This window comes from Clupea harengus, chromosome 4 (genome assembly GCF_900700415.2).
Source record: "Clupea harengus chromosome 4, Ch_v2.0.2, whole genome shotgun sequence".
Taxonomy (NCBI): Eukaryota; Metazoa; Chordata; class Actinopteri; order Clupeiformes; family Clupeidae; genus Clupea; species Clupea harengus.
The window spans coordinates 18639011-18664025 of NC_045155.1; the positions used below are offsets into that span (position 1 = coordinate 18639011).

General features: G+C 44.2%; 1 protein-coding gene across 4 annotated transcripts in view; it reads left to right on the forward strand.

Annotated features, from left to right (window-relative positions):
* Positions 1-23723, forward strand: part of LOC105889852 (neuron navigator 1-like) — a 93060-nt gene extending 69337 nt beyond the window's left edge. For 2 of the 4 annotated variants that reach the window (XM_031566564.2, XM_031566566.2), the window contains exons 9-33: positions 837-1167; positions 4584-5352; positions 5671-6096; positions 7696-7737; positions 7938-8092; positions 8489-8668; positions 9059-9111; positions 9846-9869; positions 10680-10757; positions 12199-12282; positions 13198-13309; positions 13802-13923; positions 14766-14950; positions 15199-15361; positions 15690-15876; positions 15965-16059; positions 16200-16295; positions 16417-16585; positions 17032-17267; positions 17545-17699; positions 17799-17870; positions 17985-18181; positions 18387-18505; positions 18730-18930; positions 19819-23723. In XM_031566564.2, the coding sequence (XP_031422424.1) occupies positions 837-1167; positions 4584-5352; positions 5671-6096; positions 7696-7737; positions 7938-8092; positions 8489-8668; positions 9059-9111; positions 9846-9869; positions 10680-10757; positions 12199-12282; positions 13198-13309; positions 13802-13923; positions 14766-14950; positions 15199-15361; positions 15690-15876; positions 15965-16059; positions 16200-16295; positions 16417-16585; positions 17032-17267; positions 17545-17699; positions 17799-17870; positions 17985-18181; positions 18387-18505; positions 18730-18930; positions 19819-19914 (4347 nt within the window). In that variant the 3' untranslated portion in view covers positions 19915-23723. The remainder of the gene's footprint in view (positions 1-836; positions 1168-4583; positions 5353-5670; positions 6097-7695; positions 7738-7937; positions 8093-8488; positions 8669-9058; positions 9112-9845; positions 9870-10679; positions 10758-12198; positions 12283-13197; positions 13310-13801; positions 13924-14765; positions 14951-15198; positions 15362-15689; positions 15877-15964; positions 16060-16199; positions 16296-16416; positions 16586-17031; positions 17268-17544; positions 17700-17798; positions 17871-17984; positions 18182-18386; positions 18506-18729; positions 18931-19818) is intronic. The other 2 variants (XM_031566565.2, XM_031566567.2) reach the window with 2 other exon arrangements.
* The last annotated feature ends 1292 nt before the right edge of the window (positions 23724-25015 follow it).

Consider the following 25015-nt stretch of genomic DNA (forward strand, 5'->3'; position numbering starts at 1 on the left):
GGCATCAGAACAAAGGCACGTCCTCTGTGGTGTCATCATTTCTCTGATTCGTGACATGAGGGGTGTGCTGTGGGCCAGCTCCCTTCCCTGTGCTTCCAGCGGAATGCGACCACAGGTTCTCCGACGAACATAAATGGAGATCCTCTTTGCTGAATGATGTGAAACTTCCATGTTTGGTGGTGTTCAGTTTTGGGTATGTGTTACGTTGGGAACATCGAATGGACCTGTGGGTTAGGCTAATATTGTGTTTTGTAAGGATTGTGTTTTAACAGTAGGGTAGGTGAGTTATTCTTTTTAATCCAATATGCAGTCAAAGTGAAGCAGTAATTTCACCACGACCATGGCTTCTATGAACATGTGATTTCATGCATTGGAAATTCAACTCAACAATATTGGTGCTAAGGTTCATTGTATATTTTAGGCCTCTCCAAGTGTAATGCTCTATGCATACAGCAGATATAGATGTTATATATGAGTGTGTGCTGTAGCTACGTTCACAAAGCATTTTGGTCCCATATAAGTGCTTGTACGTTATGAAAGTGGAACAATGACCTTGGGTCCTCAGGATTGTTCACATTGAGAACTACCAGGTTTGCAAGTGAGCACCAACACAGATTTCGTTTTTTAATTGGCTATGGACTGGGATAGTACTTTTCTCCCTAATATGGCTGCTCCATTCTCTGCTTGAGGCAGGTCATTCTTCACTGATGTTCCTATGGTCACAGTTTCCTTTGTGAGACTAACCTCCCCTCTCTCTCTCTCTCTCTCTCTCTCTCTCTCTCTCTCTCTCTCTCTCTCTCTCTCTCTCCATCCACCCCGGTCGGTTCTTCCACCAGCTGCGCACGGATGCGGAGAAGCGCTCCCTGGTGGAGAGTGGCCTGTCCTGGTACGGCGAGGAGGCCAAGGCCCTGCGGAGGAGCGAGGGCGGCTACGACACGGGCAGCCTCAAGACGGAGACCTCCACCAAGTGGAAGAAGAGCCGCACGCTGGACGGTGGCGGGGGTGGGGGCGGAGGCGGAGGCGGGAGCACCGGGGTCAAGGGCGAGCTGAGGAAGCCGCAGACGCTCAGCCAGCACGGCGGAGGGGGCCTGAAGAAGGGCCGCAACCCTCCCGTGGGGGTCACCTCGCCCATCACACACACCTCTCAGAGCATGCTCAAAGTGGCAGGTGAGTCACACACACTCTCACCATCTCAGTCACACACACACACACACACACACACACACACACACACACTCTCTCTCACACACTCTCCTACAATTTCAGTCACACACACTCACTCTTACACACTCTCTCTCATATATTATTGGTTTATTTAGTTATTCAGCAGATGCCTTGATGCTGATCAGCTGGGGAGCATGGTCACTGTATCTGTATTGCCCCTCTGTGGGAGGTCAACTGATGACCTCGTGTTGCTTGTGCTCGAGCTGCATTGCAAAAGCACAAACAGCCACGGCAATATCATGGTGTTTTAGGAAGGCTTTTTTTAAAAAAAAACACAGAAAAATCCTCTTTGGCTCAGACACACTGTATCGAAATCGCCTTATAGCTATTAGATCAGCTGCTCGACTCCGTCATGACCAAAGCCCAGATGAGCCCCTCGTGGTGGTGAAAATGGCCGGTGCCGGATGATGGCCCACTGTGCCACACTGTGGCAGGGGGAGGGCCTTGGCGTCGTGCCAAGACAGCTGTTGCCCACAAACGGCTTTGATAACACACCACCGTGCTTTAAATCACCCGTGCCGTCTCCACCCATCTCCCCTTCCTGCCAATGCCAAAGCGCACAAAGCCTTTGTTTTTCTGTGTCCAGTGGCATTTCGTTTCCCCAATGGACCCTGTATTTATGGTAGAGTATTTATAGCAGCTGTTTGAAGGCCCTCGATGGCAAAAGAGAAACCAGCTATTTGTTTACATGTTTTCTTTGGTGTCACCCTTTTTTTTTGTTACAATACATGGCTACTCAGCTGCCACAGAGTGCACAATACATACAGTTTGTGCAGCTGGGTTCCAAAGAGACCATCTGGACAGTGTATCTGGTGTGAGCTGATCTCTGGGGTACACGTCTAGCCACAGGTTAAAAGAGCAATTTGTCAGGCACATGTTTAATTTCTGTCCTCACTATTGCTGTCAACACCGAAATATTTGAACCATTCACTACATGGCACACAAAACTGTGGCAAAACTAGACCTACATCTGCTTTATAATAGGACTCTACACCTTTAGGTGACGTGACAATGAGTTGGAGTTAAATCCCTCATTTTTGAAAGAAAAGGATTTTAGTCTATGCGGAAATGGGAAATGCATGCTAAGAAACCAGTCAGATTTTCTTTTGTAGAAATCATAATGTACTTTGCATGCAATTGGAGAAAAAAAAGAACGAGTTGAAATGATATTTAAAGACATCATCTGGCTCTAAAGGAAAGTAAAAACCATAGAGCTGTCTACCAGTTGTTCAGGCGGTGGGCCAGCAAACCACGAGCGAGATTGTCAACTATGCTGGAAGAGCAGTTCATCCCTAAGAGAGGGAGAAAGAGAGGGAGAGAGGGAGAGAGGGAGAGAGGGGGAAAGATAAGTGCTCATTAGTCTTTCAGCGAGTCTGCCCGACGAAAGCCTTTGTCAGCAGTGCCCTCCACATCCTACGGAGTGCGCACGCTCTCTGAGTAGGGACTCTCAGATCATGATAATAGGGACGAGCCCACAGAGAACGGGGCTGGCTGAGCTCGTGCTTACGCTTTTGAATTATCGCTGGTTTTAGAAGGCAGCGCTACCACGGCTCGATGACAACATATGGTTGATATTTGTAACAGTAGGCCTTAATAGCTGATTTATGTACAGAAAAGTATCAAGCAACCAAAATGCAAATCTTGTCTTCTGGATTTTATTTTTAAAAGTCTCCGGGTCTGATGTGGCATTGTCTGGGAAAGAGAGAGTCCTTCAGGGGCCCTGACGTGGAGCTCAGTATAGAGTAAGGAGAATCAAGGATGCTCTGGGAAAGGAATCCTCATCAATTGACCTCTGTGGATTTGGACCCTAGTGGAAAGTACAAATATGTAAGCGAAAAATCAATCAGTTTAATGTTTAAGTTGCTCTCCACAGAGGGCTTGGTGCAATCAGCAACGTTCAGATAATCTGAACGTCCAAATAGGGTGATTTGGAGTTTAATGCCTGCTGCACAGTTTTCAAGGGCAGGAATCCTCTGACAAAAGAAGAGAGACATTTGTAGGTGTCTGCATTCTGGTCCTTTACCCTGTGTTTGAACAGCACCAGCAGTGTCAGCAGTGCCCTTTTCCCCTTATTTTATCCACTCCACTCTCAAATCACTTCTCTCTTAATTGACTCTGTCATGTTTGTGCTACAAAATGTGAAAAAGCCTTTCAGAAACTCTACGTTTTAGGCACGTTCAAGTTGGGGTTTTCATAGCTAACCTAATTTTCAAATTTACCAAAGACCCCATTTGTATTTTGTCACATTCCCTTGGGATCAGGCCCACTGTGTCTTTATCTGCTTGTCATGGATATTTATAAATACCCTTAAGAGAATCCAGATGCCTGTCACTCGACTATTCCATCTCTCAGTATCACATTCAGTTTGGCATTGTTGTGTAACCGTTAAACAATGACTTATAATCTTCAGCGCAGAGATGGATTTAACGTGTGACGGAAAGCTGTTTTTGTTTAAACATAAAGAATCAAAACAAATTATCTACTTGGTAGGAACACCAAAGGAACCTTTCGTGGAATTATAATGTGCATTCAGACATCTGTATCGGCTTACTTAAACAGCATCCATGTGGCCTTGTGTCCACTGCCATACTTTGCTTTTAATTGAATTAGGGTCACAAGACCATAAACACTGCAGTCTTACTCCACATGGGCCCAGTTGGATGATGAATATCACCCACTACTCACATTAGCACAAGGAGAAGGGGGGGGGGAGGAGAGGGGGAGAGAGAAAGAAAAGAAGGAGAGAGGCTGGTGAACACTACACAGTGAAAGTACAGAACTGCTGAGCCTGCACACATGCTAATACACACGCATGGGCACCCACACAGACACGCACACAAGGAAATACACACACACACACACACACACACACTCACACACACACACACACTCACACGCACACACACACATGCACACACACACACTGCATAAGACAGATGACACACACTCACACCGACGCTTTGTGGAGAGTGAAATGTACTTTTCCAGTAGGGTGTGGTAAGAATTTAAGAGTAGGGCTCTCTTGCTTCCTGTATAACCCAGGGAGCTGCTATTTTAGATCAGGGCTGGACATTTCCAGAGTAATTAATAGCAACGAGGCAGGTCTGACTCTATTAGTGAAATGGCATCAGAGGTTGGGCACCATTTACTGTGGCTGTAATTTACAATCGTTATTGCTGTGCAGTTTGGTTCACCTGTGATAGCACGATTTAGCTTCAACTTAATGAATACTGATGAGTTGTTTTATGGGTGTCGAGGTGTGTTTTGATTAGCTGTTATTCACCATTCATAATAAGGAATGTGGTTTTGCTTTCATACCACTTTTGATTTAATGTTATTTTTGTTGTGTTCATTTGCAGCTTCAAAAATCGAGGAGAAAGCAGTGGATAAGGCAAAGTTGGCCGTGAAGAACTCAGGACTTCAGCGGTCATGCTCTGATGCGGGGAAAGAGAGAGGGGAAAACCGCAAGCCCCCATCCGGCCTTGTGCGGCCCTCCGCAGGGAGCTCCTTTGGCTACAAGAAGCCCATCCCGACGACAGGCACGGCCACGGTGATGACCGCAGGAGGCACTGCCATCTCTGGCGGCTCAGCTACCGTTGGCAAAATACCCAAGTCCTCGGGCATCCCTGGCATCAAACCTGCCGTGGGAGGGGGAAGAAAGACCAGCCTCGACGTGTCAAACTCGGAGCAAGGCTTCCTGTCCCCCAATGCGCGCAGCAACATCCAGTACCGCAGCCTGCCGCGACCTGCCAAGTCCAGCGCGCTGTCGCTTGTGGGGGCTCGTCCGGGAGGGCGGCCAGTCAGCAGCACTATAGACATAGGCACTCTCAGTGTGAAAACCTCCTCCATCCCCCCACCGTCCAGACTCAAAGAGCCGGGCAGTGGGAAGAGCGCGGGCCGAGCCAGCCTCGGCGGAAATATTCCGGTCAACCAGACGGACCGGGAGAAGGAGAAGGCCAGAGCCAAGGCGGTGGTGTCCGACTCAGAGTGTGGCGAAGGGTCGGTGAAGTCCACAAGTTCCACATGCTCCTCCCAGTCTACCGTGGACGTTCCCAGCTCCAAACTGCAGGGTCTCAGACATCCGTCGATCGGGAAATTCTCAGACCACTCCTCACCTACACCTCATAGGTAGGCCAGTGTGTTGCTGCTGTTTTAATTGATGTCTAGTGTTCTTGCCCTGTCAAGGGAGGCCCTCATGACTCTAATAGTTATTGCACTCCATAAGAGATAGGATAAACTAGGCTGCTTTAACTTGTAGTACTCTTCCTGGGAGTACTACGCTGTGGTACACGATATTAGATTCTTCCCAATTGGTTCTTGTTTCGTTCAAGGACCGTTTTTTCCAATATTGGCTTGAATTAGAATGCTGTATCTTTCATGTAATATTTTAGACAGCCAGCATAGACACATATTCAAACGTTTATCTTGTTTTTTTTTAATCCACAGACTATCCAGCAATAAATCTATGAGCAAACCTGTCCAGCTAGACAATCTCAGTACCAGCAGCGCGGACTCCGGGGTCGGGAGCATTCAGGATAAGCTCCCGCCCCGAGTGCCTCCGTACTCCAAGCTGCAGGACCTGGCGGGACTGGTCTCCACGACGCCAAGCCTGACCCCGAGCCCTGCCCCGCTGCTCAACGTGAACACGTCCGACTGCTTCTCCAACACGTCCATGAGTCGCAGCAGCTCCGGCTCGCCCCTGCTCTACCCCAGGCTCTCTGGCCTGCACCGCAGCATGGAGTCACTGCCCCTCCAGATGAGCGTCTCGCCGGCTGGGGACAGCGGCTCAGACACAGGGTCCAGGCACGAGGACAGAGCCTCGCTGGGTGGTTGGAGCACCGGCAGCAGATCATCTCTGTCCATAACTGACAGGTATATTTCACCTAGGTCATTTTATTTGTTCCTTGATGCAGGACTTGGGGGGCTACTGAAAGAACATGGAGGTCGTGTGCTACACTGCAGCAGTAACTATTCAGCGGTGCACAACTTCATGTCTGGTTGAAAAAGAGTGGGTATGCTTCACTGATGCTTCAGTGCATAGCCTGGGCAAACTACAGAGCATGTATATTTGGTAGAGGGACTGACCAAACATCTAGACTAGCTCATATGGTGCCATCATCAGTAGCAGACAGTGAAAGTCTGGCTGTCTGAATCATCATGCTGTTAGCTTATTTTCTCTCAGCCCTTCCCAGCACACTGAATAAAGAATCCCCCACTCTCTCTCTCTCACACACTCTCTCACTCTCTCTCTCTCTCTCTCTCTCTCTCTATCTCACTCACTACGGCCCGCATGACTTCAGCCCATGGGCATTTCGTACCCCAGTGATTCATTCCACAATAAAGTGTCTGCTCCATGTGCTCCCTGACAGGGACACAGGCCTGAATTTCCTGTCTGGACCCGGCCTCCTGCCGCCCCTGCTGTTTATGCGCTCGTATGCTCCTCGCAGAACAATCTCTAAATCTTTACCCCCTTAAGGTGACGGGTGGGCAGCTACTGCTCTTTATGAGTTTATGGCCTCTCATTCCCCTCTGGGGCTGCGGGAGTAAGAGTGGATATAGCTCCATCTAACGGCCAAGCCAGGAATGAAGCAGACTTAAAAAAAACCCTCTCCTGCACAAAAGAGAAAATACTGCATATGGTATTGTGCTATAACTGAGCCTCAAAAAGATATTAGGAACAGATCAAAGCAGAGAGGCTAGACACAAATAATATCAGAATGTATGTTTACTGCATAGTGGCATGGTCAGTAATTGATATGATCAGTGTTGTGGTGAGTAATGTACCCTACAATGTATTTGGTCAATTTGGATTTGTAAAGAGCCAATATACAAAAATATTTATTTTCAAAACACATCCTGTAAAGATACCCCACTGCTTATGCCTATGCAGAAGGAGCAGACTGGGAGTTCATATTGAACGCACTGGAATGAACACACACCCATGCACAGATCTGTAAGGAAAAGACAGCTGCAAGGTCACAGCAAGCACACTCTCCTCCCAGATAATGGCTGGCTCCTCCCCACATCTGGCCCTGACCCTGTCCTTCTCTGGGCCACATCCGTCCATATCCCTCCCATCTTGCACTATCCCTTCTGAACCTTTCTCTCCGGGGTTCTTACTGAGGGTCCGGCCCTGATCCGTTCCCCATCTGGGGCCCGTCCATTCTAGAGTCAGCAGTTTGTCGAGTCCCCATTGTCCTCATTCCCTTGTTCAGTACATCTCCCATTCCAGCCAGCACCCGCAGAGGAACAAAGGCACTCCACATGCCAACAAAGGAGGGGCTATTATTACTGAAGGCCTATTATCTGAATCTTCCCTGACTGTAATCTAAATAGAATGTAAATGTGCGGTTCCTCCTATAATTAAAATGTAATTTCCCCCCTATACAGTATGACATTTGATTGCCTCATTTCTTTGCTCGTGCAGACTTCAGTACCCTGACATTGTGCCTTTCCTTTTTGTTCCCACAGTGCACAAAGGGATAGAAATACTCTCCCAAAGAAAGGATTAAGGTACTTTCAATGAAATCAATCAATTACGTACTGTTCAGTTCTCTGCATCTATTTTTGTGCAATGCAGAAGCACGTACGTTACGCACATAAACACACACATATAGTATATTTTGGAAACCCACTGTAAATGACATTAAAAGAATATGCTTGTTAATTGACTACATGTATGTGTAATACTGCCCCCTGTCTCCTGATTGCAGTCAGTACATCAGTTCCAAGCCCGAGGATGACAGCAAGGACAGGCGTCACTCTCACACCATCATGAGTCTCACAGAGTCCCAAAGCCCCCCCCAGCTCCCCTCCCCTATCTCCCTGCCCCTCTCCTCCTGTGGAAAGGGTCCTCTCACCAATGTGGGTGAGTGCCCAACCCTGACCCCCTGGCTCTGCTCCCGTTGCCAGTGTTGATGGCAGATGATCTTTTAGCGGTGTCAGTTTATCAGCACACGTCTCAACAGGCATGTGTGGAGTAGACGGTCAATACTGGTGTACGCATGTTGTCACTATCATTGTATCATTGTATGACTTTTGCATACACACATGTTAATTCCATTTGAAGCAGATTACTGACTATAGGCCATTTGTAATTAAAAAAAATGACTGAGCCTCTAGTTAAAGTTAAGTTAAGTTAAGTGAAGTTAAGTTAAGTTAAGTTAAGTTAGTTAAAGCCTAGATCCTCAATGCCCCTTTATGGCCTCCCTGCCCCCCCCCCCCACCGCTAACTTCTGTCACACCCTTTTCTCTCGCCCCACAGTGGCCCCCAGCCCAGGGAGTGGCACCCCGAGGATGACCCGGTCCAACAGCATCCCCGCCCACGACGCCGGGTTTGAGCTGTACACGGCCTCCCCGCTGGGAAGCACACTGTCCCTGGTAGAGCGGCCCAAGAGTATGATCCGCTCGGGCTCCTTCAGGGACCGAGATCCTGGGGATGATGGTGAGGACCTTGGTTACGCATGACACACAAATACAAATACTATACAACAAGAATTGATGCTATTTATGAATAACTGATGCAGTTTTCCAGCTGATTTCAATGCAAGTATATTTTACAACACATTTTACTAACACCAAAACCTGTTAGCAACTATCTGTAACATACAGTATATTCACAAATAACTCGCCGTACTTGTCTGGCTTGCTTAGATAGATTTTCCTCCATAATCACAAGTGAACAGATCAGTGTAATCGCAGTGTATCATTCATGATGCTAAAATCTATATAATATGCTGTTCACTGGAACTCGTCTTTATGGTCAAATCCACAACTTGTTTTCTCCCTCTCTTTCTATGTGTCATCCTACCGTCTCGTCACATGCTATCTCCAGTTCATGGATCCATGCTCTCTTTGGCATCCAGTGTGTCTTCCAACTACTCCTCGGTAAGTCAAACCTGCTGGCTGTAACAGAATTAGTCTCTGGGTAGAGATCTGCCACGCAGGGTGTGCAGCATGTGATCTGATCAGCAGTCCTTGTCCAGAGAGCTGCAGCGCTGTGCCATTCTTGCCATTCTTAGTGCGCAGTATAGACAGCCCAGGTCAGAGTGAGAAGCAGGGGCTTTATGGGTCGGCACCCATTTCCCACTGGAGTTTGAAAAGATGGGTCTGGGATGAGGGTTTTGCATTGATCCAGATTGATCCAGATCACTGCGCTGTCATGCGTTATGACTCTACCTGACTAAGTCATCTGGAGATTGGCCACCTCAGCGGATCACTGAGAGGCAAAAACCTTCTGAGGCGTTTTTTTCTGCTGACACATATGAGTGACTGACCTTTTGACAGTTCACTGTATTTTTGTGACCATTAGCACAGCCACACTCTCTCTCTCTCTCTCTCTCACACTCTCTCTCTCACACACACACACACACACACACACACAGACACACACACACTTCCCCTTTGACTTCACTCTATTTATTTGCTATGCTGTCACCACACAAGTGTTGGTTTACTAAGCCGTGACAGCACAGTGCTTCTATTGCTTACTATGACTCGATGTTGCCTTATAAGCATTCTTCTCTGCACCTCACTGCTTCAAGTGTATTTAGACTGCAGTTCTGATAGTGCAGTAGCTTTTAGCGGCTTATTCTCTTTATCCCTTTGTCCTGCTCTCCCAGGCTGAGGAGAGGATACAGGGCGAGGTAAGTCTCTCTCTCTCTTTCTGTCTTCTTCACCTCTGTCTTCGCATCTTTTATCCATCCATTTCCATCCTCCACCTAAGTTGCTTGTGATCCTCCCAGCCTTGCATTTTCCCCTCTCTCCATTGTCCATACTAAGTGTCTGTGTCATTCAGGATTCGTACATTACAAAGCTGCAACTTATCCAACTCATAATGTTACGTTGTACACCTATTGCATGTCGATAACACTTCAGATATTTATACTATTTTGATCAGATATAAATATATATATATATATATATATACATTTAAAAAAAAATAACTGAAATGGCACAAATATTTCACAGATCCTGAGAGGGGAAGACATGTTTTCACACCCCCTGTCCCCTTAACTAAATATATGCAAATATATACAGTATGCCAGGATATTATGGCCACACGGCCTATGTCAGCCCATAAGTATGCATACTATTATCTTCACTTCTTTGTCAGGTGAGAATACAAACCTGTTTTGATCTACAGTGATGGCTATCAGAGAGTGCATATACGTGTATGGCTATTTATGGTCTATGACTATTTATAGTCCTTTAATTTACATAGTGCCTTTAAACATTTGACATAAAATGAGTTCAATTTCACATTTGTGGGGGATTTTTTGTGGTTTGCGTCTCTGTATTGTTTTGTGTGTGTGTGTGTCTACGTGTGTGTGTTTAGATTCCATCTGCTCAATGTGTCCTTGTTAATTTGTGTTATTTATGAATCAAGCCTGTGTCCACACACATCTGTTGGTATCATTTGTCATCATCATGCGCTTGTTTTGTTTTCCCTACAGCAAATCCGTAAACTACGGAGGGAGCTGGAAAATTCCCAGGAAAAGGTCGCCAATTTAACTAATCAGCTGTCTGCAAATGTACGTACCTTAAAACGTCTGCTTGTAATTACCTCATCTTCTTTATGGTCCTTTGTATATTTACCTCGTTAAGATCATCAATCCGTAATCGTGAAGCTAAACAGAATGTGAAAATGAAGCCTGAGTTGTTGCTGCATATACAGCATCAGTGTGAGTTACGGAGTAGGCTATTGAGCATGACAGAAGAGGAAGAAGAGGAATTGGCTTACACACAAGGTCAACTGCAGTTGTACTGAAATAGCTCATATGTATGTGGTAACCCGGATCAGATATAGCTATTCACCTCCAGCGGTTGTTGGGGGCAACAAACAGCAGTAGCCTGTGCAGATGTACTTATCCTGGACAGAGCTGAGTAACGTTACAGTGGCTGTGCCAAGGGGAAACCAGGTCACATGATACTCGACGTGCAGTCGTATGCCAGTTTGAACAACTGCTGCCGCGACCTTTCCCGATTGAATCAAGTCACCATGTTGTCAACAGCTTCTCACGTAACTCCCAAGAAATAAATCGATTTGGATGAGGAAGAATGACAGCGAACCATACTTGTGTTTTTATACTTGATCTGTTTATTGCAAGAGCACTTTTCATTACACATCAATTATAAATCATGGACACCTGTATATATATTTTAATAATATAAAATAATTCACCTAACAGCTTAAATGTTCCCAAAACATTTAACATGAAAGAGGCCACTGTTCACCTTCCTACCAGTGTTGTCACCTTAGTCTTTTAGATGGTCCTATCTCTGATGAGGGATGTTAACTATCAACCTTAATCTGAGCGCAACCCTAACAGAGCTGTATCGCAGCCTGCCCACAGACATTGAACCAGGTGAAGCTAGTCAAGGAGACATGTTGTTGGTGAAATACTTGATTACATGAAAGTTCAGGTTTGACCTGAATAATTTATTATCCAGACCATCTGAAGTACACTTACACCTACCGGTCTATCTCCCCTTTGCAGTAAATCTGGGCATATAAAGTTGGAAGGCATCATTAATAACCTACATTCCCTTCCATTATACAAGGCCTCATCAGTATTCTGTCCTTAAAAGTGAAACGACTGGGTTGAATGGCTGTTTTTTTTGTGCCTTCCAACAATCTGTTCTCACTCTGTACTCCATCTCTTTGCACAGCGTTAACCAGATAAAGCAGTTATGCGCCACGAGTCTGTGATTCTCGCTCCCATAAAGCATGGCCTAATTTCAGCAGCATGTTCAGCCTTTATGAAGTGGCGTATCGCGGCAGAAAGCCTTGAAAGGGTGAAGGAGTGAGTGAAGTCATTCCTTAGATTCCTGTAGAGCACTGAGCTGAAATAGGGTGTAGTTAAGAGTCTTTTGTATTACAGGGTTCTCTAATCAGTGAGGAAATTCAAACTGTAAAACTCTTTGGTTGTTTTAATATGCTATTTTTAATGTTCATTATTATTTCATTTGCAGGCCAATCTGGTAGCAGCATTTGAGCAGAGTCTGGCTCTGATGACTACAAGGCTGCAATCCCTGTCTGTGACTGCCGACCAGAAGGTAGGTTATTACCCAACATGACCTGCAGTGCCTCAGCCCTGCATAGACAAGCATCTGAGCGCATGTCAAAAGTGCATGTCAAAACAGCATACACGTGGATAACGGATCCGGTGCATGCTGAGAGACTGAAATCTGATGATGACAAAAAAACAGACAGTGCAGACATCACAAGTTTACCCCTAGCGCTATCACTTACCAGGCTGATGTCATGGCAAGGCAACCTGACAGTGTGTTGTTTGTGGTGAAGTGAGTGGTACAGATACGTTAGCCAAAAAGGGATCACTGAAATTGGTGACCTGTCTATTGCTTTCCTCGGCCGGGAGTTATATGCCCTCCCGTGCATGGACGGATTAAGAAACCACGGGCCCCTGGGCCTGGATATTTTGAAGCACATGCGTACAGCATGAAGAGCACTGTGACCTCTTGTGTTCACTAAAGTGGAACACCAAATTAGGGTCAAATGTTGGGTTTGGGGGAGGGTAGTCTCCCCCTCTCTCAGTGATGCCCATAATACCATGCGACGAGCCGTGCTTAACCGTGCACTAGTGTCCTTCAGGGCAAGTAGTCACATTTCCAACATTCCTGATGGGCTGCTCTCACATTGCTTTAGTGACTGTGTGCATTCCGTAAGTGCAGAGGAGCTCCTGCTCTCCCTGCTTTTGTTCTACGGTATTTCATGGTAGGCTGCTCTGGACTGCTCAGAGGATGCTCTTTGTTTGGGCTCCTTTTCAGTGACCCATGCACTGATATTAACCTTCCAGAACAATACTGGTGGTTGGAGGCCTCTATTAACTGCAGCCATTGTGGTCACTGGAACAATAACTGTCATACGCAGGCGGCTATGAAAGCATTCGGAGTCAGTGGAGGAGAATGAGCAGGATGTGTAGCTGTACAGTCATTCTTTTTCCTCTTCAGGATACGGAGTTACAAGACATGCGTTACGCCATTGAGGGTCTGCAGACCAAGAACCAAGAGGCCCAGGAAGTCATACATGTAGCCCTCAACAGCCATGATGGCACTCCACAAGGTCAGTGTGGTGGGATGTTGTGTATGTTAGTGTCTATAGTTTATAGTTTATTTATTCGACATAGCATAAGTATAAGTAGCATTGGAACTGCATATAATTATGCACAAGCCCCAGATGCAGCACCTGTCCACAGGAGGGTTTTTAAGTTTAAGTTTTAAGTCCAAAAACAAGGAAGGAAAGAAGAGAAAACAACAAATACAATACATGTCTAAATATAACACAGGTATAAAAATACAATACAATAAAAATAAAGGTGTCTCTACACAAGGATATAAAGTGTGAGAGCAGTATTGATTCTCTTTTAGCCATGATTGAACACCTTTATTAAAAACACCTCATTGTTTTTCGGTCCATCATTTTTATTGTCTGATTCTATAGGGATATGATGGGTTTATAGTTGATAGTGAGGCTTGTGACCAGGAAGTGATGCAATATAATAGGTGTGAGAATATCATGGCATACAAGCCTTTGCCTGTTGTGTGTCCTCCACAGAGCTGGGGATGAGGAGGCAGAACTCCTGCGAGAGCATCTCCAGTCTCAACAGCAACACCAGCCACTCCAGCATAGGCAGCCTCAAAGAGCAGGAGGCAAAGAAAAAGAAAAAGAAGAGCTGGGTAAGAGGCTCTTTATTTATTTATCTATTTTTGCAGAACACAGAGAAGTGAAATATGGTTGTGGTATAAGCAAATAGGCATATATGGACAGTATTTAGAAATACATATGCTTGCACATCAGAAGTATCAGGAAGTATCAGATTGCAGATTGTTATGATACTGTAGTTTTGACTAAATCAATTGTAAAGATCGTTTGGAATAAAATGGTATCCATTACACTTACCTGCTCATGTCACGGCCATATGATCTTGTTTGGTTTGTAAATAATGTTTAAAACATTTACCTTCCTTCTGGAGTGGGTTCAGTGTCTGATTATAGTATTCCCTTTATTTGTTCTCTCTCCGTAAATGGTAAAAGGTGGTTGAGGTGAGTGTCACTCTGACCAGCCTGTTCTAGACTATGTCATATTTTGCAAATTGTTATTGAAATATGTCCAAGCCATGGATGCCTAACATTCATTTCATACAACTTGCTGATTCCTAACTATCGAATGTGCCATCTCTGTTTAGTGATGTTCACTGGACATCATGTTTGTTATGAATGGAATCTGTCGTTTTGTCGTATCTTGCTTTTTACTAATTCTACCTCTGTACGAAACAAAGCTAACATTTAAATAATTTGTCACACTAACAAAAGCACTGATTTCTAATAACATGGCTGTGGCAGATGTTCTCCTCCAGTGTGAACATAAACACTGCAAGGATGGCTGCTGAATAAACTGCCATTACTCTAGAACAGTACCTGCTTCAGAGAGGATCAGGGAAATAAGACAACACAATTTACCATCAAACATCATTTAAACTGCAAAAGTAATAATCATATATATATCTCAATCTCTGCAGCTGAGGAGCTCCTTCAACAAGGCTTTCAGCATCAAGAAAGGCTCCAAAACGGGCTCGTTCTACTCGGACATCGAGGAGATCGCCACTCCTGACTCCTCTGCCCCCAATTCCCCCAAACTGGTCCACGAGGGGGGAGAGGACCTGGACCAGCCCCCCGAACAGCCCCAGTCGGCCACCTCCTCCATGTAAGCGATTATACCGCTCTTGGCAGCTCTATTTTTAACCCATCTGTTGCATCCCCTTATCTTTTGATGCTCCTATAGCTTGTCTGGTAAAGTAGGGTGCCGGAAACAGTAAGGGCACTTAAGGTGTCTAAGCACTGTATATTAAGTTTCTTTGGATGAAGGTGCCTGCCAAGTGGAATAGAAATGTCAGCCAGCTATACAGAGTTCGTTGATGTGACTTGGTGTGTTGACTGGGATGCTATTTACAGAATCTTTGAAACGAGCGAGGAGAATGAAAATGATGAGAAAGCGGTGTCCGACCTTCGCTCGGAGCTTTGGCAGAAGGAGATGAAGCTGACGGATATCCGCTTGGAGGCCCTGAGTTCTGCACACCAGCTCGAGCAGCTGCGAGAGGCCATGAATAACATGCAGGTTTGTAGAACCGTCGCAAACTTACACACCGCGTCAAGCAGAGCACAGAGCAACTGTTTGTTTTTCTTTATATCTGTATTATAAGTGTATGCATAAGTGTTTATAGCATGCCGATATAGCCATATGTGTTAAAAATGACGCATATTCATAAAAACACTCGTCAAACAACTTTGAGTATTTCTAGAATAGAGTTACACAATGTATTGTAACAAAAGTGATTTATGCTGTGCAGAGAAGAGCAGGGATTTTCCTCTGTTCTCCCTTTATTGCTCCAAGAGAGAGACACAAGTGCAGTCCTACTGGAATTAACATGTTCTTTCACCTCCAGTCGACCGTGGAGAACCTGAAAGCTGAGAACGATCAGCTGAAGACCGGGACCCCCATCACTGGCCCGTCCATGTCCACGTCACAGCCCTCAGGCCTGTCATCGCTACTGGGCTCGTCACCCCAGAGGTCCATGAACATGTCCCTCACCAAGTCCTTCAGTCTCAGCCTTAATGAGTGCAGCGATCCAGGTGAGGGTCAAGACAAGACCTCGCAGCCAGTATAGTATACGGTGGGGGGTTGTTTTTGTGACACTAATTGCCTCTTCGTTCTCTGCAGAGATCACGCCCCTAGACATGTTGAGCCTGTCGACTCAGAGGGATGACATCTCTGTGCGTGTGGTGGTCCGCATGGACCAGACACCCTCAAAAGAGGTAGGCCAAACAGCACACATAACCTTCATGTAGATTGTAGTTGTGTAGTTGGAAGTTGATATTTGACTGATGTTATCAAAGCATTTGGAATACCCGTGTCATTCTTAAACCATATTCACTGTGTCTTCATCCTTACTTAGCAGGAAAAGCAGCAGAACTTTTACATCGGCTCTGTGAGAATCAGTGCTAAAACAGACTGGCAGAAGCTGGATAAATTCATCATGTTGGCTTTTAAGGTGAGTCTAACGTTGTTTGCAATTCTCACGTTGACATCTGACATTGAGCAGCATTTGCTTTTCAATAATTAGTTTGCACTGTAATATAATGTACTGATGTCTTCTCTCTCAAAACCACCAGGACTACATCAGCAAGGTGGATCCTGCGGCCAGCATGGGCCTGTCCACCGACTCCATCCACAGTTATGACATCAATCAAAACAAGAGGGTGCTAGGGGCCGAGCCTCCAGAGAGTGCACCAGCTAGCTGCTTGGGCAAGGGCCCCTGCTGCATCAACGTGTCCCTGAAAGGTGAGGAGCAGAGCAGTTTGTGTTACCCCCCCTCTGGCTGCGTTTCCCAGAGTTATACACCTGCTCAACTAGAACACAAATACGCCACTGGTGCTAATCTAAACATATTCTCAAGGCAGAGGGTCAAATTACCAGTGAAAAGTATACCTCCTCCTCTCTGCTCTAAGGATTAAGGATCTGCTCCGACAGTCTTTTTCTAGTTTTTAATCTGGGCCTGGGTCATAGGTACACTTATTTTAGAGTTGACCTCGTCAGTAGCCCTGGAGACTGAAAAGAGGCAATGCTAGGTTTCTCCACACCCCTAGCAGTGGTTCGTGTCATGATTATCATCTATATCTGGTATATTCCTGTACGAAACATGAAATGCTCTGCATAGAAAGCTGTTGTGGCTTGAAAGTGTTGTTGCTTGTCTCTAACCATCTGCGTGTCTGTCGGTGTATGTGCAGGCCTGAGGGAGAAGTGTGTGGACAGCCTGGTGTTTGAGACGCTCGTCCCCCGGCCCATGCTGCAGCACTACATCAGCCTGCTGCTCAAGCACCGACGCCTCATCTTCTGTGGCCCCAGCGGCACGGGCAAGACCTACCTCACCACACGCCTGGCCGACTACCTGCTGGAGCGCAGCGGGCAGGAGGCCACCGCCGGCGCCACAGTCACCTTCAACATGCACGACCACTCCTGCAAGGTGAGCGCACCCCAAGGGGTTAAGGTGCCAAAGACCATCAGAATGCAAGGAACCCAAATGAATTGAAGTAAATTGTTGTAAAAGTCACTAGGCAGACATTCGCTAAAGAACTAAGTGTAAATGTAAGTGTGTTTGGCTGTAGAAGGACTATGAGATTCATAAAATGTACATTTCACCAACTAACAATGAACATCTTTTTCATTAATCCTTGAAAACCAGTGCTTTTCCATGGTTTGCTAATCTGGGCTGTGTTGGGAATTTCTTTTTTTTTACTCAGGATCTTCAGTTATATCTGTCCAACTTGGCCAATCAGATCGACCGAGAGACCAGCACTGGAGATATTCCACTGGTGATTATGCTGGATGATATTAGTGATGCCTCAGCCATCAGTGAGCTTGTCAACAGTGCCCTTACATGCAAATATCACAAATGGTAAGCGCTGCAAAGATTGTTTACTTTTTCATTTTAAACACATGGAATCATCATGAAAATGAATATAATGTTCAGGATTAACGTGTCTTTTTGTTACAGCCCATATATCATCGGAACAACAAATCAGTGTGTGAAGATGGCATCCAATCATGGCCTACACCTTAGCTTTAGGTAAGCTCACACTACTATGCCAGACCATGGTGTTCTGTGACTGTTACTAAGAAAGTGTATTTTTATATACAGCATATAATGAATATTTAATTGAACAATTTGTATGTTTTAAAGGATGGTCACGTTTTCCAACAACGTTGAGCCAGCGAATGGATTCTTAGTGCGCTACTTACACAGGAAGCTAATTGAGTCTGAGAATGAAAGCACTTTGAAAAGTGAGGAGCTCTCACGGGTGCTGGACTGGGTACCCAAACTCTGGTATCACCTGCACACTTTCCTGGAGAAGCACAGCACTTCGGATTTCCTCATAGGTAAAGATTTTACGACAGAATAATGGTTATGAATTCCCTAGTTCGTTTTACATTGTAGATAAAAAAATCAGTACCTCAGTTACCCAATACAAAAATAATGATGTTATGTGATATGTAATGTAGCAGAACACTTATTTTCCGTGTTGTTAGCAGTAAATATGTTCTGGGGTTAGTTAGGGACTCATGGCTCTGGTCTCCCCTGTAGGTCCTTGCTTCTTCCTCTCCTGTCCGGTCACAGTAGAGGAATTCCGACCGTGGTTCATCGACCTATGGAACCAGTCTATCATCCCATATTTGCAAGAGGGTGCCAAGGATGGCCAAAAGGTGGGCTACTATAATATAAACATTTGCAAATATACTTTTGTTCACTGTGCATGAAGTCCATCACATTGAGAACTGAATTATTATTTAAAGTCTTTATTCCACCGAGAGCAATGTTTACAGGCGGAAAAATCTGCTTTTCTGCATCTTTTGGTCACTTAAATCCATTTGAATGATTTGTGGTAATGCAGAATTATGTAATGAAATCTAAAAATGTTGTGCCACAGATACACAGGCAAAGGCCAGCGTGGGAAGACCCAGTGGAATGGGTAAGGGACACGCTACCGTGGCCCTCAGCCCAGCAGGACCAGGCCAAGCTCTTCCACCTGCCTCCCCCCACCGTGGACTCCAGCAGCTCCGGGCAGCTCTGCGAGGAGAGGGTGGCTAAGGAGACCCAGATACCCAGCTCACTGGAGTCCGATCCACTGGTGCGTTGCATACCTGACCTCTTGTCTGTAGTGTCTTGGAAAATGTATGCACTTTCGTTCTTTCACACTTTCGTAGTCAAATAAGACAATTTTCAGTTATTTCTTGGATGACTTCAGAGTAGGTCCTGTAGCTTGGAGTATTCCCCAGCTGCTATACTCTGTCAGGGTTCACAAGAAGAAATCCAGTCTCAGACCAGATGAAGTATAATTAAGATTCATTTGAGAAATAATCCAAATCAGCAGGCAGTAAAGGAAACTCAAGGCCAGTCCAAGTCAAAGCCAGCACTGCACAGGGAAGCAAACAAATCCAAATAATCCGACAAAGGTACAGGTTGGGTAATCCACAGAACAATGAATCCAAAAGGAGAGGCACAGAGCAGGCCAAGATTAACAGCTATAGGTCAAAAGTCAACAAACAAAATAAGGCTCAGTGGTACATGGTTACGCACAGAACTGAAATCCACAAGGAATAAACACAGAAAACCGCCTGTTGGTCGAAAACAACATGGAACACAAAGTAGCAATACAGGGGATGATGGTGATCAGGTCAGGGGTGGGGACAAAGGCACAAACAGGAGCACATGGCACACAAAACATAAACAAAGCACATGGTAATGCAATGCACAGAATGGCCAGCAGGGCGGCCAACATTCCCAGTCCAGGCAGGAGTGCTCCATATTGCTCCATATTGTGCCAGAGTAATCTATGACAGTACTCCATATTGTCATAGTATGGAATTAGGTATGCTGCTAAAAAAAGTAAAGGTCATTTGTGCAGTCCTCAGTCTCAGAATGCCTTCAGATCTCTGGAAGAGAAAATGTAACTGCTGAACGACAAAGTGTGTAAGAAATTCTCATACATTGTCTCTTGTCTGTCTCCATAATACAGATGGCTATGCTGCTAAAACTTCAAGAGTCTGCCAATTTTGTCGAGTCACCTGAAGGAGACCTCTCGGGGGAGCCCAACTTCCAGGCCACGCTATGATCTTCACATCACCATAGAGACCATCCACTCACCATAAAGACTGACCGCTCACTAAATGGCTTGTGCTGTTATCCATTCCCTCCCATAGTTGGTTCACAGCCCCCATTCCTTCCCCTAGTGCTGAGCCCAGTTATGAGTGGAACATTTTTGGATGTCTTTTTTTCCTGAACAGCTGATGGAGCGTGTCTGTGTTGGTTTGCCTCCCAGTGTCAGGGAGTGGACTGTTACTTTTGACACCAAATGTATGAGAGTGGACTGTTGCACCATCTGCTCCCCCCCCCCCCCCCTTCCTTCCTTGTTCAAATGTATAAGTGTGTGGCAATCACCAAAGTCCCTCTTGGGGATTATCCAGACACTGCTTTGGAGCCAGTAGGCGCTCCCTCCTAAAACCAACTGCTGACTGGATGTCTGACAGTTGTCGTTCAGTGCGCGTCACCACCCCCGACTGCTAGTTATTTATAATTTACAACTTATCACTAGTCAGCTTGTGATCTTTCCCTGTATACTTCTTTCCCCCATTGTTTACATTGATCTTGCGGCACCTTACTATTTCCTTTGAAATATTTTCCCCATACAATTATGCTAATTATCAGTTTCTGATGTAAGCACATGAAATTGAAGACTAGTACAAAAAGAGACCATACAAGAGCTTGAGTACCGAGGGGCAAACGTACCCTGAAACCCTCAAAACATGATAAATAATCACAAGTCAAGTTAGAGCACTGCTCCAGGTGCCTGCCGAACAAATTCAATATCCTGCTTCTTCGCCATCTATTGTTCCAGGCTTCATAAGCTTCCACCACATCTAGTTTCTTTCCCATTTTCAGAACTTGACAATTGAAAGCAATTGGCACACTGTCTGGTGTATGTGGTGTACAAACAAACATATAGGTGATTAAGGCTGTTAATAGTTTTAGTGAACAGTTAGCTGGGTTTTCAATCCCAAACTGGAATACAGTTAATGTCCACTGCATAATAATCAAGTTGTTTGGGACCAAGCCACACTTATGCAACTTATTCAATATATTGTATGGTGCTCAGACAACCGCCTTATATGTTTCTCAGTCATAATTTATGATGTCACTAATATACAAAATCATGCCTATTCCTCATTACAAATGAATGGTCATTTGTACCATACACAGGTTGCAGGTTAACACCTCGGAAGGGTGTTTCACACCGATGTGAAACACTGAGTTTTACAATTACTGTTGTACTAGCTAGTACTGTAAATAACACACAATATTCTTAAGTGAAAACATACAGTGTTCATTTGGATTTCTTATTGTCAGTCTGTTTGAGCAGCGCAGGTTGAGGAAAGCAGCTTGGATCCTAAAAGTGCGGTTAACTCACAGCAGTTTTAGCTGTGTTGACTACTTGCCTTCATGTAGCTCGCTACCGTCGCTCGCGTAATGCTAATCTCCCAGAGGAAGATGCTCATCATTCCTGCGTGGTGCCATGGCATGTCAACATTCTTAACATGCTTTTTTGCTATTCTATTCCACCAAATACACTCAATGGAAGTGAGATGTTTTTAACATGAGTTTGTGTCGTTCAGCGTTCTTTACATTTCTGCAGCGTAGGGAATACCTTACGGGGGGGAAAAAGAACGGACACCGTACAAATATGTATAAATCCATCAAATTAAGAAATTTCAAAATGTGTCCCAGAAACAGTATGACAGGTATGGCCTTGTTAGCATATTGATACTATCCTGAGTCTCAGAGCATGATTGTAGAAAGCATGACGTCAGAGCATTTACCATTTGATGATATAAAAAAGATTGCAGTCCTACTCCTGAAATGAATCAAACTAAACCTAAGACATGAAAAGCGAGACAAGCCATGTTTGATTCTACTAATGGAGGGGATAGTCTATACGGCAGTGGCTTTCGGTCTCGTCATTTTCAAATATTCTAAGCTTTCTGTAGTGAATTATCAGCCTGGCTACACTTGATTGGTTGACTAAAAAACAGATTGGTGATTTAGTATGGTGCTTCTAATGGTGATTATATGGTAGTAGTGCACTACTATAGACATACCCCTATAGATTACCCTGTGAGGATGTTGAAACAAAGTGCTTAAATCGGAATTGGTTTTGTCTTAAATAGTGTGCCTTCAAGTGAATGCACTGATAGTTCGCTATAATTATCATCGCAAGTGTTGCATGCTTAGATATATGACCTTGTCAGCCAAATATGCCATTTACTGTAAGCCAACAAGCCTATCATAACAGATAATGCTTGCAGATTATGTGATATTATTCTCAGATGACCCTGCATAGGACCTTTTCTATGTCATTTTATAAGATGATTTTATAAAAAAAAATCCATACCAACCAGTCATCTGTAAGTATAGCAGACTTAAGGCAAATACAAACATACCTAGTACATAAGGATTCACTGTAAATGTAACATTTGTCCAAACATGTGTTAATTCCATTCACATTAGTGTTAACAATAACAAAACTACCCAGGAGCTCAATAAACTGCCACTAATGTTATGTATGTCCTGTAACCATCCTTAATTTCACAATCAAATTGTGCAGATTTATTTTAATTTTCCCTGGGTTGCTCTCTTACTTTTTCTCAATTGAAGTGGTATTTTAAAATGGCGTAAAATCATGTTTGCCTGTTTACAACAGTAGTTAATTGAACAGTAGGTTAATTGAAAAACACTTCAGGCATCTTTGCAAGGCTGTGGTTGAAGGGGAGTTTTCACCTGTACAACATGTGCCTAAATGTGGTGATAGCATTCAGGTGATTACGATGATTTAAAACAAATTAACTCCTGTGTGGTAGATGACTGGAAAGGTGTTGAAAACATGCAAGGTATTCTCTTTCTTCCAATACTATGACCCCACCCCCAAGTTTGAACATTGCTGCTTTTTGTGTATCTTCCCCTGTGTGTTTAAATGTTTTTCTAGGGATGTTGAAGGGTTGGACTGTTCAGCAACGTCTATTGGCTTTGAGCACTACAGTGACCTGAGTCCTTTCATCAAATTCCAAGAGATTTGATATTCTCTGAGCCATTTGGTCCCATGGTTTTAAACTCGAGGATGTACTGTTATGTTATTACTATTTATTTATTTGCTTTATGACACTGAAAAAAAAAACTGTTAACAGATGTTTTGCTTTAAAAGCTGCAGTATCTGAATTACCTTCCTATATGGTACTTATGAGTCCCCCATTGATCACCTACAGGGTGGATAGAGACAAGGCTATTGAGAACTATGGCATATATCTAAAGATATAAGTAAGACACTCGTTGCCAAAGCCAACAGAGGTTGCGGAAGCATGTTATGGAGGTTTTAAAAACTGCGGATGTGACAACACTGAAATGATGTGGCTAACATGTAAAACAAGCAATGGTGAAGCTGCCATGTAAGCTGCCACAAGTGTTGGGGATGCACGTCAGTTTGGTTGGTTTGCCTAAATTGCATTATAAGACCTTTGTATCCCTCTGGGGAAGTTCAAATAATCTTTTTTTCCTTCTTATTTTTTTAAAAAGGAACTTCTTTTCTTATGAAATTGTTTGTAAAACTTTCTACTTTGTACAGAACACTTCAGATGTAAACAGTGTACATAGTTGCCTCATTCGCGACAACAATCACATTCAAGTAGATGTTAAAGGAGAAAAAAAATCTAGCTCGGGATTGTTATATGAGGGACAAAGATTGATTCGTTTTTTTATGTCCGCGCTAAAGGCCCTAAATCCAAAAGGGGCACTTAATAGGCATGTTTTAGAAGTGGAAAGTTCCATCCATTTAACATATGTTCAGTTCTCTCAATAAAATCATGCCATTCTTTATTTTCGAGTCACTCTTTTAATGTGAAGATGTATTGCTTTAATTACTATTTGCATAAAGTAATTACGCTATATGCTTTATGTACTGAATTGTATTAAGTATAAACGTTATGCACAGTTTTACATTAGCAAGCACAGACTGTAGTGTTACCTGCTATAGTTAGCTGTTTACTGTAGCTCAGTAAGCTAATGTAAGGGAGAGTAATTTGAGCTATTCAATTTGGCCTCCAGTCTGACACCATTAGTATGAGACAACATCCCTGGACCCTGGCTATCACGAGTGGAAAAATATATTCACAACAGGGGATAAATCCTAATAGAAAGCACTGGGCGGTTATAATATCTCATCCAAATGTAACACTACAGTTTACCACCTACCACAGAGATCATCATAAAATGGTTAAAATACATGGGCTCCAGTGAACAAAATGTATAATACTTAATAAGTAATAATAATTTTGCAAAGGCCATGTACATATCAAATGAATTATTCATGACCAGACCTATGATAGCTGGTAGGTGGCCACTTAAATCATGTGGCCAACTGAAGTTACACTTTGTTCTAGAATTAGGTCACAAATCATCCTGATTGGCAGTGTTGTCAGTGTCCTCTCACCCAAACACACATACTCCATTGGAGTTGAGTTACTTTGAGGAGACCAACAGTTTTGACAAAGTCTGTGCTGAGAAAAGTGTTTCCAGTTGTCTCTGTCTGTCCAGTTCTGCTCCGGCCAAAAGCTCAGATTGATGAGATGTTAAAGACACCAAAGTCGAACTTAAAATCTTCAGATATATACAGTTTACTCTTGTATAGCTTGCAGTAGCCTACAGGCAACAGTCTGTACCCTATACATTATACATTAATAAAATACATATCCACAGGTCTTGCTGTCCTCCAAAAGCAACAGTGACTTGTTTAATTTTGGCACAGAAGATGGCGACAAATCGAAAAAAAAACAATAAACAAAACGGTTTCCGGTAATTATAAAGACTGTAGTTCCACTTTTGAGAGAAACGGAATATTCATATTTTCTATTACTCCTTTCTGTATTAGCACAAATGGCATACTCTAGTGTTGGAACATTCGATCCATACTCCATGTAAATAATTCTAAATCAGAACAAAAGTGTAGGTTAGGATATGCCTAATGATGTCACTAGCCCCGGTCTGGGAAATGCACACAACAGGAAATCACGATTCCTTTCCAGTATCCCATCAGTTTTCAGTTAGCGAGAGGCTATTTAAAGTTTTTTTAGGGGAGGAGTCCCTTGGGTCCAAAGCCATGCGCTGTATAA